Raw genomic sequence first — 21,392 nt, forward strand, 5'->3', positions numbered from 1 at the left:
TTGACGAGCACTCCAAGCCATGGATTCGCAAACGTCGCGAAGCTTATTCAAGCAGCGTTTTGAACGCCAAATCACTGATTTCAAACCAAATCAATTTTGGTTGTAGAATATCTGTTAGAGAATAGATTGAATGAAACCTGACTGATGGATACTGATGAAATAAACTGCATCGAACATTTCCTAGTGATAAAGATGGAGCAGCCTGAAAACAACCAGACCACACAGGCACCAGATGTGAAGACGAAAACCTGCCAGACGACACCTATGCAAGAGTGGAAGAATAAAACACCGAGTAAGACTGTTATTTGTCACTTACAATGTAACAAATCTATTAAAATAATTTGTTAATTCTGTTTATTGTTAATCGTGACCAGTGTTGGGAGTAACGCGTTACAAAAGTAATTAATTACTGTAATGCATTGCTTTTTGCTGTAACGCGGTAATGTAAGGCATTACTGGGGGGAAAAAAGTAATATTTTACTCGGTACAAATGTCAGTAACGCGCGTTACAAGCATTGTTAGTTAACCTGGAATAAAGTGGTAGTTTTTTTTTTCTTCATACAAATTCGCCAAAATCACCGCGAGATCAGCAGAGGAGAAACGTCCGCGCAAAATGTTTCACTTCCTGTACGTTAATCAGACAGAGCCGAGATGAGTGAGCCTGCAGCGGATAGTACATTCTCAACAGCGAGAGAGGGAATTTCCTGCTTACCAGTCGCAGTGGTCCAGCGCCGTTTCCATGGCAACTCTGCACCGCGGCCGCTCCAGTGTTTGAAAGCGACATGAATGTTCAAAGTTCACGCGCACGGCAATTGATTAGACCACGTCAAAATCATGCAGCATTTACAAACATCTAGAATTAGAACATTACTTAAATAAAAATCTCATTAATATTAAATTATACATTTAAAACTGATTTTGGAGATCTATGACTCGTTCATAGACCAAATGGCCTATGCCCACACTATACTGCAGTCACTCACAATAATAATTAAAATAAAATAAAAATATTTGGCTTAGTTATTATTCATTAGTTATTTTTATTTTTGCTAAAGTTTAAGCCTAAAGTTTACCCCGGGCTTAAAGTAAAAAGATGTCTGTACCATGCGTCCATGCAAAGTACCATGGTAATATTTGAGGTACCATGGTTATATCTGAGGTAGTATGTACCATGGTAATATGTACGGCAGAATGTACCATGGTTATTTCTGAGGTACTAGGGCATGTACCATGGTAAATCTGAGGTACCATACTATGTACCATAGTAACATACTGTACAGTATAGTACTTCAGATATTATCATGGTACCATGATAATATCTGAAGTACTATAAAGTATGTACCATGGTTATATCTGAGGTACCATACTATGTACCATAGTAACATCTACAGTACCATGCAATGTACCATGGTACCATGATAATATCTGAAGTACTATATAGTATGTACCATGGTTAGATGTAAGGTACCATGGTACTACTATGGTATACCATGGTATGTACTATAGTACATCATGGTAAAATTTCTTATGGGTCCAAGCTCAGTCGGATACCACATCACCTTCTACTGGATGTGTAATGAGCTAATTGAGCATCATACGCTACATTTAGATTGCCAAATTCATATTTGCAGTTATTTTGGTGAGAGTAACTTAAAAGTAATGCAATAGTAGTGTAATGCCTTACATTTTAAATACAGTAATATTGTAATGTAACAAATTACTTTGAAATGACAGTAACAAGTAATAAATAACGCATTACAGTTTCGAAGTAACTTGCCCAACACTGATCGTGACTAATAAAAAGCCAAATGTATCAAATGATTTATGCCTAAACCTAAATAGGTGATGTTCTCATGTCCACAACAAAACATCCAGTGTTAAATTAACTATCCTGGTAGTTTATTTTAGACCACACTCAAGAGTGTTAAAGTGTTCACATTAAAGTTGAGTTAATTGAGTGATGATTGACCATTATTGAAGATACCTGATGTTAAACAAGCAGAATCACCAAAGGAGAAAATCACAGTTTTAAGTCACCATTATGGAGATCGGTGTTTGCTTTACTTGGGCTTTCGCCCCTTTCGTTTTTAATATCAGATTATGTGTGTGCTGCTATAACTGAGTTGTTACTGAGTTAAATCAGCCAGACAAGCAAAGAGAAAAGGTGATCAAGTGGGGTTGGTTATGTTTTCACATAATAGCCTAATCATTTGACCTGAATCACCGAGCTCATTTAGTGTCTAATTTCTGAGTTATATTTAAGTTATTGATAACAGCAGCCTTGTGGTTCATTCTACAGCATGAGATCCAGCATTTTCAATATAATCCAAAGGTTTTCTTAAAAGCCTCATACCCAGCAAACACAGAAAATTCCCCTAACATTAGAACCAGAACATTGCAGGGAGATTATTTTTAAATAACCTAAAAATCGCTCATACAGAACGTTTCCTAATGTGTTTTTTTTTAGGTTATTATTTTGCATAATATTTAGCATCAATAAATGTTTATTCACATAATGCAACATTTTACTAAATTGTTCCCATTGAATTTTGTTTTGTTCTAATACATATATTTAGTGGCAGATAAAAGCATTGAACTCAGGTAAACCAGGTCAGAGAAACCGGGGAACAATAATGAGAGTTGGTATGTGAGGAGGTTCATCATTCGTATTGACAGTAAAAATGATCCAGCAGCTGAGTTACAGAATAACTATTCAGCACACGGGTAAAAAATATTAAGAATAATCCAATAAAATTACCCAACAGGCTGAACCCAGCATTTGTGTTTTTTAAAAAAAACGAAAAGAAAAAAAAACCTTACACGGTCCTTCATTCGTCCATTCTTGCCTCGGTGATGACTGGCATGTTTTCGTCTCCACATCTGCTGTGGTCTGGTTGTTTTCATGAAGCTCCATCATTATTTGCCTGACCAATTAATTGACATAACTTTCCCTGTGTTTATATTTTAGACCTGGCGCAAGGGTTTTCACAGGTGTACATCCTGTGTGTCACTCAACCGTGCATGTCTTATCATATCCATAAACTATATAAGTGGAAAGTACCTGTGTGCACAATCATTGGTAAAGAGCACAACTGCAGTTGAGATTGTTAGATGTTTAGCTGGCACAGGCTTTGTTGAAACAATAAAGTCTGCTTTTTGGCATCTGGAACTCCTTGATTTGAGAGATCTTTTGGAAAAAGAAAATACTTACTAAAGCAATACCAGTTGCTTTTTCACCGATGCCAATGTGAGTCTGCTCCTGTCACTGCTTAAATAAAATTAAGTTTTTTTTTTTCTTAAATGTCAATTTTTAGAAATATTTCATGCTTATTTTAGTGTCATGTTTTACAAAGATAGACTTAAAATAAAATGACAGTGTTCTAATGCCATGTATGTGTAAGGATAGCATAGACTCACAGAGGTGCGTGAATCATAAATAGTTTATTAGCAAAATGAGGACAGCATTTTCATTTTTGGGATGGACTAAAAGCAAGATTATGCATTTGCTAATGAGATTATTCAGATCTCTGAATAAAATCCTTTTCTTATCCATATTGTACAGATTAAGTGCTGAAAACACCTTACGCTGGAGACTCCTGCTGGTCAACACAATGTAAATGCAACAAGAATACAGCCCAAACATGTAGGCTATAATGACATTACAAACCAATAGCAAATGTTTTGAAAGTGTATAATCTATTAAATATAATCTAAAAATCATTAAATGGCATTAATATGAAGTATGTATCATTTGTATTCTTTTATTAATTGGTATTGTTTTTGTTTATTTCCTGGGAGAGCTTGGCTAATGGGTCCAATTAAATATCACTCTCCATTTTGCCCTTCTGCTTATGTTTGCAGGTTAGAACCTAAATTATAAAACTGAACCGAGATCAGGTAAAATCATATCAATACACACTGGTTCATGGGTTCAGTCAGAGATCTTATAATATGGATCTTAAATGGCTCTGGTTCTGCAGATTAACGCCTCCTAGCGGCGAACACATAGTATATGACGTAACGATCACGTGATTTGGCCAGTTTGACGAGCACTCCAAGCCATGGATTCGCTAACGTCGCGAAGCTTATTCAAGCAGCGTTTTGAACGCCAAATCACTGATTTCAAACCAAATCAATTTTGGTTGTAGAATATCTGTTAGAGAATAGATTGAATGAAACCTGACTGATGGATACTGATGAAATAAACTGCATCGAACATTTCCTAGTGATAAAGATGGAGCAGCCTGAAAACAACCAGACCACACAGGCACCAGATGTGAAGACGAAAACCTGCCAGACGACACCTATGCAAGAGTGGAAGAATAAAACACCGAGTAAGACTGTTATTTGTCACTTACAATGTAACAAATCTATTAAAATAATTTGTTAATTCTGTTTATTGTTAATCGTGACTAATAAAAAGCCAAATGTATCAAATGATTTATGCCTAAACCTAAATAGGTGATGTTCTCATGTCCACAACAAAACATCCAGTGTTAAATTAACTATCCTGGTAGTTTATTTTAGACCACACTCAATAGTGTTAAAGTGTTCACATTAAAGTTGAGTTAATTGAGTGATGATTGACCATTATTGAAGATACCTGATGTTAAACAAGCAGAATCACCAAAGGAGAAAATCACAGTTTTAAGTCACCATTATGGAGATCGGTGTTTGCTTTACTTGGGCTTTCGCCCCTTTCGTTTTTAATATCAGATTATGTGTGTGCTGCTATAACTGAGTTGTTACTGAGTTAAATCAGCCAGACAAGCAAAGAGAAAAGGTGATCAGGTGGGGTTGGTTATGTTTTCACATAATAGCCTAATCATTTGACCTGAATCACCGAGCTCATTTAGTGTCTAATTTCTGAGTTATATTTAAGTTATTGATAACAGCAGCCTTGTGGTTCATTCTACAGCATGAGATCCAGCATTTTCAATATAATCCAAAGGTTTTCTTAAAAGCCTCATACCCAGCAAACACAGAAAATTCCCCTAACATTAGAACCAGAACATTGCAGGGAGATTATTTTTAAATAACCTAAAAATCGCTCATACAGAACGTTTCCTAATGTTTTTTTTTTTAGGTTATTATTTTGCATAATATTTAGCATCAATAAATGTTTATTCACATAATGCAACATTTTACTAAATTGTTCCCATTGAATTTTGTTTTGTTCTAATACATATATTTAGTGGCAGATAAAAGCATTGAACTCAGGTAAACCAGGTCAGAGAAACCGGGTAACAAGAACATCAATTAAAGTTTATAATAAATAAAATAAAAATAGTATATGTTGGATTATTTTTTTTTTTTTTGAAAATGGCATTACAAGAAATTGTTGCAAAAAGTGTGTTGAAGACAATGTTGTATTGTTGTACAATACAACATTGTACAATGTTTTTATTAAAGGGTAACTAAACCCTAAACCAACTTTTTTTAGTAAATGATCTGTAAGAATGGGGCTTTATTAGTGCTGTTCATTGATTCGAGTAACTTTTTTGACATTTGGGTATAAAGTGTTTTAATTCTACAATATATGGTGTAAAAACGTCTGAGTGCTGCCCTCTTCAGGTTGAACGGTGGCTACTGCAGTTGAATTTTCCTATTGGATGTTAGCGGTACTACGTGACGTAAGCGGTACTATGTGACGTAAGCAGGTTCCAGCTCACCACGCCCCTGGTACGAGCTCACCACGCCCTTGGTATGATGAGCTAGCGTAGATTTATCACAGGTCAGGAGGATACGTAGGTGTAGTGTTGCTGGTTGCAACATCACTGTTGGACTGCATAGCTTTCCAGCAGACTTGTAAATTAGGCGACAGTGGTTGCATGCACTTGGCCTGGAAGACCGTGAGTGTGAAACCTGCATTTTACGCGGAATTGCTTTTGAAACGCAATAGAGGTGGAAATGGGCTTCTCCACACAGCTCGCGCTGAAAAGCGACACAGTGCCAAACGCTGCTCCTCCTGCATGGACTCCACCACCACAGCGGCGTCTTGATGTGAGTGATCATATATATTTTAATCACAATTTATGGTTAGGCTAAGTTAATCCTCTGGGGTCGACAAACGCGTTGGCGCATTTTGCTAGATTTTTTCACATAGCGGCAAAATATGAATATGCCTACAGAGAGCGCGCGCTATTGACATCAACTCGATAAAGCTCATCAGATGCATGTACTTTACGTCGTCTTGCGACCCTGTGAGTCACTCTCCATTTTAGAGAATCTGACAGCAGGTCTCAGGTGCAAGAAAAGCGAAGCGAGCCGAACCGTTCCGCGCCGCGTCGAACCGTACCGAGCCGTACCATGCAGTGGAAAAGCGCCATAAATCTACCCACCTGTTCCCGACACCCCCATGAAACCTCTGTACCATCCCCGCCACCTCTGGGGTCGAAATGTACTAAGGTTGGGTTCTAAGGACAGTAGAAAAAGGTTACAGAATCCAATTAGTTCGCCGTCCTCCGCATTTCAGCGGCATGGTCTCCACTACCATGAAGCCGGAGGAGGCGCATTTACTGTCACAAGAGCTGCAATCTCTTCTGGTCCTAGAACATGTTCCCCTTCCAGAGAAAGAGTCAGATTGCTACAGCAGATACCTCCTGGTTCCCAAGAAGGATGGGGGGTTGCATCCGATTTTAGATCATCAAGGCTTGAACTTCTCAGTCAAGGCGCTCAAGTTCAAATTGCTATCTACACTATTTTGCCAAAAGTTTCGGGACGTCTGCCTTTAGGCCTACATGCACATGAACTTGAATGACATCCCATTCTTAATCCGTAGGGTTTAATATTGAGTTGGCCCACCCTTTGCAGCTATACCATCTTGAACTCTTCTGGGAAAGCTTTCCACAAGGTTAAGGTGTTTATATGGGAATTTTTGACCATTCCTCTAGAAGTGCATTTGTGAGGTCAGGCACTGATGTTGAACGATAAGGCCTGGCTCGCAGTCTCCGCTCTAATTATTCCCAAAGGTGTTCTATCGGGTTGAGGTCAGGACTCTGTGCAGGCCAGTCAAGTTCCTCCACACCAACTCGCTCATCCATGTCTTTATGGACCTTGCTTTGTGCACTGGTGCGCAGTCATGTTGGAACAGGAAGGGGCCATCCCCAAACTGTTCCCACACCATAATCCCCCCTCCACCAAACTTTACACTTGGCACAATGCAGTCAAGCAAGTACCGCTCTCCTGGCAACCGCCAAACCCAGACCATACCCTGTCCATTGGATTGCCAGACAGAGAAACGTGATTCGTCACTCAAGAAAACACGTCTCCACACGAGTCCAGTGGTGGCGTGCTTTACACCACTGCATCCGACGCTTTGCATTGCATTTGGTGATGTAAGGCTTGGATGCAGCTGCTCGGCCATGGAAACCCATTCCATGAAGCTCTATACGCACTGTTCTTGAGCTAATCTGAAGGCCACACGAAGTCTGGAGGTCTGTAGCTATTGACTCTGCAGAAAGTTGGCAACTTCTGCGCACTGTGCACCTCAGCATGCACTGACCCCGTTCTGTGATTTTACGTGGCCTACCACTTTGTTGCTGAGTTGCTGTTTTTCCCAATTGCTTCCACTTTGTTATAATACCACTAACAGTTGATCGTGGAATATTTAGTAGTGAGGAAATTTGATGAATGGACTTATTGCACAGGTGGCAACCTGAGAGCGACCCATTCCTTCACAAATGTTTGTAAAAGCAGTCTGCATGCCTAGGAGCTTGATTTTAAACAACTGTGGCCATGGAAGTGATTGGAACGCCTGAATTCAATGATTTGGAGGGGTGTCCCATACTTTTAGTAATAGTGTATATTCACAGCCGGTCACACAAGAAAGTGTTCTCAGAGCGCTGAATCAAGCGCAGCATCTCATTCACACTTTTTCAGGAAACAGGGTTACAGTCAAGTAACCCAAAACGTTCATTTGTAATGAATCAAGATACATTGTAACAGGTCTACAACTTTGTATAAAATGTTCAGTTTCAATTGGATTTGAGCAATGTTCATCTTAATTTATTGTTTGGGGTGCACATCTATTACGTTGGCTATCTCATCTTTGCTGCCCTTGAATTGACTTTTAACATCAATCTTTCAATGTTTGTTTTAGATCTGAAGGAACTGAAAGAAGATTCTGTCACTTGCCATCAATGTGGGGTGTGTTTCACCGAACAAGTAAGTCTAAAGAAGCACATGAGAATTCATACTGGAGAGAAGCCGTTCAACTGCTCTCAGTGCGGAAAGAGTTTCACACAACAAGGACAGCTGACACGTCACATGAAAATTCACACTGGAGAGAAGCCTTTCTCCTGCTCTGAGTGTGGAAAGAACTTCATAGAAAAACACAAGCTTATTATTCACATGAGGGTTCACACTGGGGAGAAGCCTTACACATGTTCTCAGTGTGGAAAGAGTTTCACACAACAAGGAAAGCTGACACATCACATGAAAATTCACACTGGAGAGAAGCCTTTCTCCTGCTCTGAGTGTGGAAGGAGTTTCATAGATCAACGACAACTAATAATTCACACCAGAATTCACACTGGGGAGAAGCCTTTCCCTTGCCCTCAATGTGGAAAGAGTTTCACACAACACGGACAGCGGAAACGTCACATGAGAGTTCACACTGGAGAGAAGCCTTTCTCCTGTTCTCAGTGTGGAAAGAGTTTCAAAGTGAAACAAAGCCTTGAGAGTCACATGAGAATTCACACTGGAGAGAAGCCTTTCACATGCCCTCAGTGCGAAAAGAGTTTCACATTGAAACAAAGCCTTGAGCGACACATTAGAATTCATACTGGAGAGAAGCCTTTTATCTGCTCTGGGTGTGGGATGGGCTTCATAGAGAAACAACAGCTTAATATTCACATGAGAATACACACTGGAGAGCAACCTTTCATCTGCTCTCAGTGTGGAAAGAGTTTCATTTTTAAACAAAGCCTTGACAGACACATGAGAATTCACACTGGGGAGAAGCCGTTCACCTGCTCTGAGTGTGGGATGGGCTTCATAGAGATGCAAAAGCTTAAAATGCATATGACAATTCACACCGGAGAGAAACCTTTTACCTGTCCTCAATGTGGAAAGTGTTTCAGAGTAAACCAGAGCCTTAAGAGACACATGAGCATTCACACTGGAGAGAAACCTTTTGCCTGCACCCAGTGTGCAAGGAGTTACACAGTAAAACAACACCTTGAGAGTCACATGAGAATTCACACTGGAGTGAAGCCCTTCATCTGCTCTCAGTGTGGAAACAGTTTCATGGAACAACGGCAACTTCTAATTCACATGAGAATTCACACTGGAGAAAAACCTTTCTCCTGCCCTCAATGTGGTAAAAGTTTCAAACAACAAGGACAGCTGAAATGTCACATGAGAATTCACACTGGAGAGAAGCCTTTCTCCTGCTCTCAATGTGGAAAGAGTTTCACTGTGAAGAGTAACCTTGAGAGTCACATGAGAATTCACACCGGCGAGAAGCCATTTTCCTGCTTTCTGTGTGGAAGGAGTTTCATGCAACAAGGACAACTTCAAATTCACATGAAAATTCACACTGGACAGAAGCCTTTCATCTGCTCTTATTGTATGAAGAGTTTCACATTGAAACATGTCCTTGAGAGACACATGAGAATTCACACTGGAGAGAGGCCGTTCACCTGCTCTCAGTGTGGAATGAGCTTCATAGAGAAACAAAAGCTTAACATTCATATGAGAATTCACACTGGAGCGAAGCCTTTCATCTGTTCTCAGTGTGGAAAGAGTTTTACAGTGAGAAGGAGCCTTAAGATACACATGAGTACTCACACCGAAGAGAAGCATTTCATTTGCTCTGAGTGTGGAAAGAGTTTCACGCAGCATGGACACCTTCAAAATCACATGAGAATTCACACTGGAGAGAAGCCTTTCACCTGCTCTGTGTGTGGAAAGAGTTTCACAATGAACAGCACCCTTGAGAGACACATGAAAATCCACACTGGAGAGAAACCTTTCACCTGCCCTTATTGTATATTGAGGTTCACAGTGAAACAAAGCCTTGAGAGACACGTAAGAATTCACACCGGAGAGAAGCCGTTCTCCTGCTCTGAATGTGGAAAGAGTTTCATGCAACAAGGACACCTTCAAAGTCACATGAGAAGTCACACTGGAGAGAAGCCCTTTGTCTGTTCTGAGTGTGGAAAGAGTTTCACAGTGAAACAAAGCCTTAAAATTCACATGAGAATTCACATTGGATGGAAACCTATCGACAAAATAGTGGAATCTCCTCTACCGCCACCTGAATGCAACATCTATCCAAGTGATACGAAGGCAGTCATAGCTTACCCGGACACCCACCAGCTATCAGAGGAAAGAGATGTGGTCAATCTGTTTAAATGATTAGGAGGCCATGACTGAAAAGAAGGCAATCAGACAGTTTGGTTAGGACACCAGGTAAAACACATTGTAAACAGAAACATTTGATGCAACGAGAGTAGACCTAAGTGGAGTACCATAGCCAACACTAATTGCAGCAACTTTTGTCATAATCTTGATTATTTATTTAAAGAATTGTCTATATCTAACAGTCAGCCATTTGAGTAGCATTGCCATCAATGCAATTTAGTCAGTCATGATTTATTTACCCTGTATGTTTATTTATTTTGTTGTGTGTGTATATATATATATATATATATATATATATATATATATATATATACATATGTGTGTGTGTGTATATATATATATATATATATATATATGTGTGTGTGTGTGTGTGTGTGTGTATATATATATATATATATATATATATATACTGTATATTATATAATATGCTTTTCTGATGCTGTAACCTTACCTTGTAATACTGCTGTGCAAAAAAACAAAACATTCACGATTTAATAACAGGGTTCCCGCGGGGTCTTAAAAAGTCTAAAATTCTGAACTTTAAATTTAAGGCCTTAAAATGTCTTAAAAACGGGCAGATTTTCATCCGTGGTCTTAAATTTCATTTAGTCAGGTCTAAAAAAGGTCTCGCCAACAGGTCGTTCACATATCGCATCTTTTGCGCGCTCAAGTTCGTTCAAATGCGGACGCGCGCTCATAATTGAAGCGACGCACTCGTTTTTTTCCAGGCGCAGCGAGATAAAAGAAATCTCACCTCTTCAGAATGCCGCAAACGCACCGCAGGTCATGTGACAAGAACCAACCAATCAGCTTCGCCCCTTTCCGTAACAACATTGAAAGCTCACTCAACTGGAAGGATGCGGGTGCACCCAAACACTACAGGTGTTTTTCTCTTCTCCGGAAATAAATCTTGAAGCAGAGCTACAGCAAGCGTTTCTCACCGGTGGGAATCCATTAGCCACTAAAACTTCTTTGTCATTGTGGAGAGCGCAGTGCATGGTTGCATAGCAACGACAGACGCCACAGGAAAATCCGACCGAATTTTACTATTAATAATAAAAGATAAGCTAAAGTGCATTGTAAATGTCAGTAATTTATCTTTTTATAAAAAATGATTTAAAGTCTGAAATATGTGAGGTTTATCTTTTTATAAAAACACTTTTTTGTCTAAACTTTATTTGAACTTGTACATGTTAGTATATCACATGTTGCAAGACACTTTTAAAATCTGGCTATCATTTTCAATGGTATTATTTTAATGTTTATGTAAACAAAAAGTGCATATTGATGCTAATTTTATTTGTTATTTTCTGGTTTTCGACATTGTGTAGTAATAGTACTTTTTGAACAGGATTCTGTGATAACCGTGGTCGTTTTTGTCACTATAATCATTGAAATGAAATGTTCATGCCCTTTCATCTCTAGTTATGATCAACTATGATCAACTAAAATCAACTAATTATGTGTTTTTTTACAGTAATATGCATAGTACAATTTTCTATAAATAAATAATAGGGTAAACGTACCTATTAAGCTCACCAAAATCTACATTGAGACATTTTTAGTGCATAAGATATTGGTTTTAGTACAATAAGTTATTTTAAAATAAAATATTAATCTCTCACACTATAATATTTCATTTTATTTTAAATGACAAAAGTATTTCAATTAAGATGTACATGATTAAATATAAAAAGTCTGGCTGTGCTTAATGGGTATGTTTTGTACCCTTTAAGCACACCCCTGTTCCCAATAAGCTCACAACAAGTTTTATTAAAAATTCTTGTTTATTTTAAACAACTTTTTTAAGGAATAATTGAAAAAAGTATTATTTGAAGGTACAGAGTCAATCACAAGACTAAAATCAAGCAACAAGGCATTCAGTTTGATCAGGTAGCCTATCCTATTCATAGTGACGTGTCATTCAAACTCATTGCAACATTTCGTCTAGCTTTTGTCATCTTAAGACTGTGAAAATAAGTTTATTAATAATTTTTTTGAAGATTAACATAGTGACAACCATCAGTTAATATTTAAAGTCTGATTATGAAGTATTTACATAGACGTTCAATGTGGATGAGCTTAAAGGGAGCACACTGTGCTTAATTGGAGCAAAAACAATTTTTAATTAATAAATATTAAATGAAATTTAAAGGAAAATATTTAGCTAAATTAATATTCTAGGTAATGTATTAAGTTTATACAAATTTTAATATGAACAACTATTATTGACAATATCTATGAAATGCTTTTTTAAATTGATGTCACACTGAAGCTGTGTGATTGTCAGTAGTGCACCCTTTAAGCTCACCTAACATTAATATGAATTCTTTAAAAATTACAACAGTTTAAAACCACAGACTATCAATAAAATGTAAAATGATAATATTATGGATTTAAAAGTACAAGCCATTAATGCCTGTGAAGTAATATATTAGTGTAGCACACAATCTTATACAGCTAGTAAGCTGGCTATGTTCGTAGCATCTGGGCTATGTTGCTAAAACTATCTTTTAGATCTAACTGTAATTATTTCCCACATCCAGGTTCCAGGTTATAATATGCAAAAGTCTAAACATTAATCTCTTAATTTTGCAATAAGTAGATGTACTTAGACAAAATAAAGGCTTAAACATATAAAAAATGCACATTTGAGGGGCTCCTCTTCTGGTGAAAGTTTTCAGACAGCTTTCAAAATGACCACCAGACAGTGTGAACACATGGATACACATATCTCAGTGTGCAATGGTCTGATTGGTTTAAAATTTTAGGAGGTATGTAGTAACAAACACATCAATTGGTTAATACATCAAATAGGATAATACATTGCTGTTTCTTTTTATAATCTGAGCTCCAAGATGGTAGTGTGCTTAATGGGTACTTGAGCTTAATAGGTACGTTTACCCTATATCTGATTCTGATTCTGACACACGTTGTTGGGTGTGGAAGGTTACTAATGTGATTGTTTTATCTGTAAATTAAATTAATGTTTTTTCAATTACTTAATTCATTGAAATAAAATGAATTCTTTGATTAGAATTTTTTTTTGGCAATGCGTCGTGTAGGTCTTAAATTTCAAACTTTATGGTCTTAAAATGTCTTAAAAAGGTCTTAAATTTGACTTGCTGAAACCTGCAAGAACCCTGTAATAATGTGCAAGTCAAATTAAATAAGTCAAACTATACTTTGGCATTGTGGTACAGTATTTTCTCTTCCATGAATGCATTTTGCAGATTTATTGACCATTGTCCCTATATAGACAAAGCCCATAATCATTGTTTAAACTGTAAACACACAAGTAAACACTCACTATTCACTGAAGACAGCCATCAAAATCATATTATCCAGTCACAATGAAACACATAAGGGCATCATGTGAAAATGACCAATTTAATTGGTCAACGACAGTTCATGACGTCATTAGTGGAGTGCCATTAGTATAAGAGGGCGCCTGTTATACTAATGTTCAACTGTTCAACTCTATTGTCTGAATGAGACACGGAGGTAGGCCTAAGGCATGACAACAAGACGCCGTCTCATTCCCCTTCTAAGAACCATGGTTACAGTCGTTACCTGAGATGTTCCCTTTCGAAGCGTAACTTAAACACTGCCAATTATATACGATATCCAAGCTTCTATGCTCTTATAACAAGGGAAGTCTCGGCCTTTACAACCTTCCTCCCTTGCAGTCCATATGCCGGGCCCAAGAGCAGAGCTCTAAAGAATAACTGGCTCAGCTATGTGAACTTATTTTAAAGAAAGAGCGCAGAATAACAAGATAGATAAACTTGAGCTTTAAAGGGGAGCGAAGGACCCTACTTTAAGAGCCAACACAGTTGGGGAGGGAATAAACACCTTACTCAACCCTAAGGTCCTAAAGAGTAGCTCACCAAAGAGAGCATGCAAGGCTCTAAAACCGCAGCTGCTACGACCTTCAATGTTGCTGCTCCTCCAAGAGCCTCAGGCACAGTAGAGGCTCATCCCACAGGGGAGCTTAACACTACTTAAAGACCTCAGAATACTGGGGTAGTCAGCTCGAACCCTACTTTAGGTAAAACTTTAATCTAGGACCTGCTATAGCCAGCGCTTAGTTTTTCTTTATTAGTGTTTGCCATTGTAAGTGACAGATAACAAGGAGGGATTGTTATCCCTCCTTGTTATCTGTCAAACTAGGCAAACTTCTTCAACTTATTAGCATCCTCTTTTTCCATATTCAACCAGGGTCAACTAGAGGCCTAAAAAGCCCACCCATCCAAAGGAGAACATACACCCCTGCTTAAAGACTCAAAAGTAGTTTGGGAGGAAAGCAAACTAAGTAGAGGGGATATACATGTATAATGCCCTACAATACTCAGTTCACCCTGCATCAACCCTAAGGATCAAAGGGGAGCAAAGATGCTAAGATGACTCGCCTTCAGAGAGGATGATTCACCCTTTGAGAGATAGCTGACAAGCGTCTCTTCGACAGGGGCATCCTCACATATCCTCGCTCTCGTAACCCCTCTACATTCACATAATTTGAATGTTGGAATGGATAAATGCGAGCTGAATATGATTTATATTACGACGACTTCATCTCTGCATGGAGTTCAGTAAGAATTGGTAGGCTCATGGTGAGGGCTAATGGGTCAAGTCTGCCACGAGCTACTTCCTGTTTTTCACACCCATACCAGATCCAGATTTGGTTTTATATATATACAGTATATATATATTCTCCAGATCTGGTTATGACACGGCCATAACATCTAACAGCTCCCCGTATGCGGGGCTAGCAGGCTCAGAGGGCTCAGTACAAATGATATCCTTGCCCTCCACAACCACCTCTCCCTGGCCTGATGGCACCAGCAACATGCTATCTGCTGGATATGATGATGCCAAAGACGGGACATCTTGATGGAAGTTAGGAGTCAGAAACCTGGGGCACGAAGGCACACAGTTCCTGAAACTCTTGCTCAGATTTTCCATTTCTAGTTTGCCGTCACCACGTGCTATTTTACAAACAAATTGTTCCTGAAGACAAAAAAAACTAAACAACTGATGACATGCATTACATGCGCCCTCTTATACTCATGAGCGCTCTGCTAATGACCTCATGGACTATCGTCGGCCAATAACATTTGCTGTGTTTTCACACATTCGTAAGACAACGGTTATGTTGATGGCGTTCCCTGTAGTGTCAATCTAAGGTGCAGTGTTGAAGTTCCAATCTTCCTGAATGGAATTAACATTCTTATGCACTTGTAGAGACATAAACAACAACACCATTTTTAAAAGCACTCACTTTATTTACCCAATACTTAGTAAACACTGATTTAAGTATTTTACTCTTGTAAATTGCATAAGCCATATAATCAAATTATATAGTACGTACCAGTTTTGTCTGTATTTGCATCAGACGAAACTAGTCCTACCATACTGATACCGTTTGTCTTTCCACAAATTCCAGTTCATTGAGGCAGCTAATTTTTTTTTAATGGACCCTTTTCACTTACGGCGATGACACGTTTCCACAGTTATCAACATTGCAAATCTAGTTTTTAGTATTATCATTTTTTAAATATTTAATATACAATTATAACGCTATACTTTGTGTTAAATTTACCTTGGCAGTAAATTACAAAACACAAATGAACGCTGCTGTGAGGGTATTTTTAATACAACAGCTGAGGGAGTAATGGCAAATTTCACATCTTTCTCTCTTCTGACTGCTGTAATCAATATCTCGATATTTTTCCCTCCTTTGGAAAGTCACAGAACGCTAACATGGATTTTTTTCTTTTGATATTGGAGCAAACGGGAATACAAAATTTTTATTTGCTGCCATCTCCTGTTCACCACTAAAGTTTACCCAACTACAACAACATCCGCTTCTGAGAACCCCGGAAATGTGAAAAGGGTCCATGTTATTTTCAGAAATATTTCGGGATTATTTTATTGTAATGACTTTCAAATCCTGATTTAACACAGAAAATGATACAATAATAATAAGCACATATTTGTCATTTTTGGACCAACTATCCCTTTAAATGTAAATTTGTGTAGGACTAAAAACGTATGATTGGTCACTCTTAATTTATTTATAATATGCAGAAACAAATTTAAATGACACAATAAAACATTTAATATATAATAATAAATAATAAAGATAATTAATAACTATAATAATCTCATTAAAACTAGAATGATTGCTTTTGAAAAAAATCTTTAAAAGCATTTTCTTTAAGATTAGAGGATATATATATATATATATATATATATATATATATATATATATATATAATTGCATAAAAAAAAAAAAAGACACACACACACACACTGCAGGCCACTGGAAGTAACAGTCTTACAGACCCGGACCTCCTGTTGAGGAGGGAATGTTATGAGAGTGTGTCAGTATCCAGACAGCACTGTGACAGTAGGGTAGCGTGTGCGGTGCATCATACACTTCTCTCTGTCGATGAGGAGAGAGTTTGTTTTGCAAGCGATGTCTTTCTCCAGGGCCAGTCGACTCTCCTCAAGGTCAGACAAAGATTTGCGTGCTTCATACAGCTGCTGCTGTAGGGCTGATACTGTACTGCTGAGCTTTGATGCCTCACCTAACAGACTACAAAACACGCATCAGATCGGTTCATGAGTGTTGGGAGAGTGTGTGTGTGTGTGTGATTGAGTGAGTGAGTGTGTGTGCAAGTGTGTGAGTGAGCGAGTATGTGAGTGTGCGAGAGTGAGTGAGTGCGAGTGAGTGATTGAGTGATTGAGTGAGTGAGTGAGTGAGTGTGCGAGAGTGTGTGTGTGAGTGAGTGAGTGAGTGCGAGTGAGTGTGTGTGTGTGAGTGAGCGAGTAAGTGAGTGTGCGAGAGTGAGTGAGTGCGAGTGAGTGAGTGTGCGAGTGAGTGAGTGTGCGAGTGAGTGAGTGTGCGAGTGAGTGAGCGAGCGAGTGCGAGTGAGTGAGTGCGAATGCGTGAGTGTGTGTGCGAATGAGTGAGTGAGTGAGTGAGTGCGAGTGAGTGTGCGAGTGAGTGTGTGTGTGAGTGAGCGAGTAAGTGAGTGTGCGAGAGTGAGTGCGAGTGAGTGAGTGTGCGAGCGAGTGCGAGTGAGTGAGTGCGAATGAATGAGTGAGTGTGAGTGAGTGAGTGAGTGTGAGCGAGTAAGTGAGTGGCGAGTGAGTGTGCGAGTGAGTGAGTGAGTGAGTGCGAGTGAGTGTGCGAGTGAGTGAGTGAGCGAGCGAGTGAGTGCGAGTGAGTGAGCGAGTGAGTGAGTGAGCGAGTGAGTGAGTGTGAGTGAGTGTGCGAGTGAGTGAGTGAGCGAGTGCAAGTGAGTGAGTGAGTGAGTGTGCGAGTGTGTGAGCGAGTGAGTGAGTGTGAGCGAGTGAGTGAGTGTGCTAGTGAGTGAGTGAGTAAGTGAGTGTGTGTAAGGGAGGGAGTGAGTGAGTGAGTGTGAGTGAGCAAGTGAGTGTTTAAGTGAGTGAGTGAGTGAGTGTGTGAGTGAGCAAGTGAGTGTTTAAGTAAGTGAGTGAGAGAGAGCGAGTGAGTGAGTAAGTGAGTGTGTGTGTGTGTGTGTGTGTGTGTGTGTGTGTGTGTGTGTGTGTGTAAGTAAGTGAGTGTGTGAGTAAGTGAGTGTGTGTGTGTGTGTGTGTGTGTGTAAGTAAGTGAGTGAGTGAGCAAGTGAGAGAGAGTGAGTGAGTAAGTGAGTGTGTGTGTAAGTGAGTGAGTGAGTGAGTGTGTGTGTGAGTAAGTGAGTGAGTGAGTGAGTGAGTGTGTGAGTAAGTGAGTGTGTGAGTGAGCAAGTGAGTGAGTGCCTGTACCTGAGTTGCGGCTGGTCTCGGCACTGCTCAATGTTGGGTCTGAAGGTCCGGTTATGCAGCCTGGATTGAGCCACTCTGAGTGGAGCTTCTTTATCATGCAAAGCTTGCTGCAAGTATGATATATTCTTCTCCTGAGCCCCGATCTGATCCAGAATCTATTACAAACACACGGTAAACGACCATAGAGAGTGATTTCATGTTTTTGTATAAAGTATGAAATGTGAAGATTATATAGGCTCTATCATACACTGTAAAACATTATCTAAAAATGATTTTCTTATTAGTTATGTACATTAGGGTTTTATGTTCTTATCTTACGCTGTTAAATAAATGTTTATTGCATTATTTGAGTTTAAGGTGCTGTATTTTTATTTAATTTTTTTGGGGCTGTACTAAAGGATAAAAATACCATATGTTTGCAGATATCTAGGAAACATGCTGTTCACATACTTGTTTCTCTGAAAAACAATGCTACAGCCAGTTATTCTACTTTGAAATGTTCGTTCCGTTAAAACTTAAAATGCCTCTATCTTTTTGTACTGTAAAGTTCACAGCTACCGTTTTTTTTTTTTTTACAGTGTATGTGATAATTTGTATACATGTATTACCTGTCCCAGGTGCTGCTCCAGCTGTGTTTTAGACTGGCTCAGCTCCATGCAGCGCTGGATGAAAGCCTGATCTACAGTAACACACTGCGCCCGCAGGTCCTCAGTCGTCTCCTGCAGCACCCGCTCAGACAGCCTCCTCAGGGCCTGGCTCGCCGTCTCCTCTCTCTCCGCCAGCCGGAGGTTATCCACAGTAAACTTACGCCACACCTCCTCATCACACACCCTACAGAGAAACACACCGGAGAGAGTGCCGTCACTGATGCTGTCAAGAATCCAATACAGTTTGTGTTTGTGAGTTTTGGCACGCACTGATCCTGCAGCACTGCTGAGCTGGGATGCTGTTGTGTGTCCATGCTCCTGTTGTTATAACGTCCACACTGGTCATCCAGGGTGTAGGCCTGCTGTTTATCAGACCAGTCGAACTCAAGAGTCTGCGTCACCTCCCGGTTCAGCCTGGCACACACAAACAGTTTTATGACTTTAATCTGCATTCTGCAATCTGAATAAAATCCATCTCAGTTATGCGCTGTAGTCTCAAAGGTAGTAAATGATGACAAAATGCTAGATAACTAGCCTGATCTGGTTGAGAGTTTGATCCAGAGTTTTTTTCAGCAGGGCCTGGATGCTTCTGATCAGCTCCACCTCCTGTTGAAAATCATTTAATGAACTGTTTTAGGATCTGTTGTCCACATATATTGTTCAAATATTATCTTGATTGTGTTTAATGGCATCTTCCTTACTCAGTAGCTACTATTACTAGTCATCTACTAATAATATAAATAAATTATAAAAAAAAATTTTTTATTAATTAAACGGACTCTCAGCAAACACAGAACATTCCCCTAAAGTTCCCATTTGGTTATTTTTTGGGGGAACCAAATAATAATGTTCTACTTTCTCTGGAAGGTTTATTTATTTATTTATTTATTTATTTATTTTTCCTAAAGAGAACCTTCCCAGAACATTCCATGCATTATTTTTTTTTTTTTTTAGGCTATAATGTTATGCTGAAATGTCTTTTTTTTTTTTTTTTTTTTTTTTTGCTGATAGAGTTTATTAAAACCTGGTTTTGATCAGTCAAAACGCATTTTAATTTTCGGATAAATCCAATTAGCTAAAAAATATTAAGCGATTAGAGAGAGAAGCACGTCGATCCGCTAATTCAACGGTAAAATTATTGTAATGTTATAGTAACATAATTATTATTCATTTTTAATGTCTACGAATACAATTCATATTTTAAAAAAGTCATTCTTTACCAAAAACAAACGTTACAAATAGGCTAACACGTTTTGGAAACGTTCCCTTCCCAGATCGTTCAGAGAACCCAAAACTACGTTCTGCCTGGGAACCAAAAATTGTTCGCTGCCATGGGAACTACTAATAATGTATTTATTGTTTTATTATTCTCTTGAACAAAGAAAAGACAAAAATAGACCATTTTACATCATTTTCACTTTGTAAGGAGCCAAAGGCAAATTTCCATAAAAAAATTAGACAAAAAAAAAATAATAATTCTATTTAGATTATTTGTATGTTTTTCATACCTTTAGAAGTTCCTCTTCCACCGGGTCCACCACCAGATCCGGGCCGAAGCGTCTCTCTCGGCAGGTCAGGTTATCAGTGGCGATGGCGAAGGGGATCTCCGTGGCGTCCAGCGCTTTTTCCAGCCGCCTCCTGGAGCCAATCAGCAGGTGTGTTTCTGCGTTCAGCCGCTCGATAAACTGCGCCAACTCGGATCTCCAGCGGTGGATGTCCTGCAGCCGCTCGCCCAGGTGTTTGGTGCCCTCGGTCTGCGTGCGTAAAGTCCCGGCGTCGGTCTCCGCTTTCAGCGCTTTGGACTCGTGGCAAATATTCTCCGCCCGGTCCCGGTCCGCGACGGCCCGGTTTAAGAGAGCAGAGTTATTGGTGAGCCACTCTTCGGGGGTGTATTTAGCACTCCGGTAGCCCGCGGTGGCCAGACCGGTGGATGTACCCGCGTAAACGTTTTCCTTAACGGTGGTCTCCGGGTTTGTGACCGGCGGCTGTGAGCCATTCTGTGCCACTACCCGCGTGTCAAAATGGGGTCGCGACACTAAAACTTGGGATGACATCATAATTTGGTGTAAAGTAAAAAAAAGTTTTTACTAGCCTGTATTTAAAATCGTTTTGTTAAAGAGATTGATCGGTTCCTGTAGCAGTCGAAGTCGCCGAATGTTTGTATTCCGTAGCCTGGATACTGCCGGTTTCTATGGACGCGTTTTTCTGACACACACACACACACACACACACACACACACACACACACACACACACACACACACACACACACACACACACACAGACACAGAGAGAGAGAGAGAGAGAGAGAGAGACAGACAGAGAGATTTCTTCATTTTTCCAACATTGTTTCTAGATTAGGCCCATTTTAAGACTTCAAAATTAGTTATTCACAGACCTTGGATTTTAACCAAAGTTTAATGCTATTAAAGTAATGCTGAATAAAAAAAGAAATATAAAAAGTTATAATTTCCTTATGTCTCCCCTAAAAACAGTTTCAAAAATGGATAAGAGAAAGGCTAAACTCCAGATATGATTTGGCAAGCTGATGTTATATTTCATATTCAATGTACTTCTCAA

General features: G+C 39.2%; 2 protein-coding genes and 1 long non-coding RNA gene across 4 annotated transcripts in view; 1 reads left to right on the plus strand and 2 right to left on the minus strand.

Annotated features, from left to right (window-relative positions):
* LOC309494974 overlaps positions 1 to 21,392 on the minus strand; it is a 75,985-nt gene that overhangs the window by 26,317 nt on the left and 28,276 nt on the right. The gene's annotated exons all lie outside the window — the stretch shown is intronic.
* LOC309494954 (uncharacterized protein) lies at positions 8 to 13,407 on the plus strand. The gene is made up of 3 exons (XM_082164448.1): positions 8 to 292; positions 4,227 to 4,334; positions 8,102 to 13,407. The coding sequence occupies exons 1-3, from the start codon at positions 145 to 147 to the stop codon at positions 10,360 to 10,362; spliced, it is 2,517 nt and encodes an 838-aa protein (XP_082020574.1). The 5' UTR covers positions 8 to 144; the 3' UTR covers positions 10,363 to 13,407.
* On the minus strand, positions 15,633 to 20,993 carry tekt4 (tektin 4). Of its 2 annotated transcripts, none has more exons than XM_082164454.1 (6): positions 20,321 to 20,993; positions 19,348 to 19,418; positions 19,083 to 19,226; positions 18,774 to 18,996; positions 18,166 to 18,320; positions 15,633 to 16,969 (listed from the first exon to the last, which is right to left on the minus strand). In XM_082164454.1, exons 1-6 carry the CDS (start codon positions 20,867 to 20,869, stop codon positions 16,756 to 16,758), a joined length of 1,356 nt encoding a protein of 451 aa, XP_082020580.1. In that variant the 5' UTR covers positions 20,870 to 20,993; the 3' UTR covers positions 15,633 to 16,755. The 2 variants fall into 2 exon arrangements, with proteins under 2 accessions (XP_082020580.1, XP_082020579.1); XM_082164453.1 differs by having other exon boundaries at positions 18,765 to 18,996; positions 20,321 to 20,988.

The sequence above is a fragment of the Leuciscus leuciscus genome, assembly GCF_965113295.1.
Source record: "Leuciscus leuciscus genome assembly, chromosome: 3".
NCBI lineage: Eukaryota > Metazoa > Chordata > Actinopteri > Cypriniformes > Leuciscidae > Leuciscus > Leuciscus leuciscus.

Bases quoted from the DNA above. Each gene is read 5' to 3' on its own strand.
- LOC309494954 (XM_082164448.1), top strand. From the start codon at position 145: ATGGATACTGATGAAATAAACTGCATCGAACATTTCCTAGTGATAAAG. The intron at 293-4,226 runs GTAAGACTGTTA...AACATTTCCTAG, and splicing joins GTGGAAGAATAAAACACCGA to TGATAAAGATGGAGCAGCCT. The intron at 4,335-8,101 runs GTAAGACTGTTA...TGTTTGTTTTAG, and splicing joins GTGGAAGAATAAAACACCGA to ATCTGAAGGAACTGAAAGAA.
- tekt4 (XM_082164453.1), bottom strand. From the start codon at position 20,869: ATGATGTCATCCCAAGTTTTAGTGTCGCGACCCCATTTTGACACGCGG. The intron at 18,321-18,764 runs GTATACAAATTA...TGTTTGTAATAG, and splicing joins ACCTGGGACAGGTAATACAT to ATTCTGGATCAGATCGGGGC. The intron at 16,970-18,165 runs GTACAGGCACTC...CGTGTTTTGTAG, and splicing joins CGAGACCAGCCGCAACTCAG to TCTGTTAGGTGAGGCATCAA.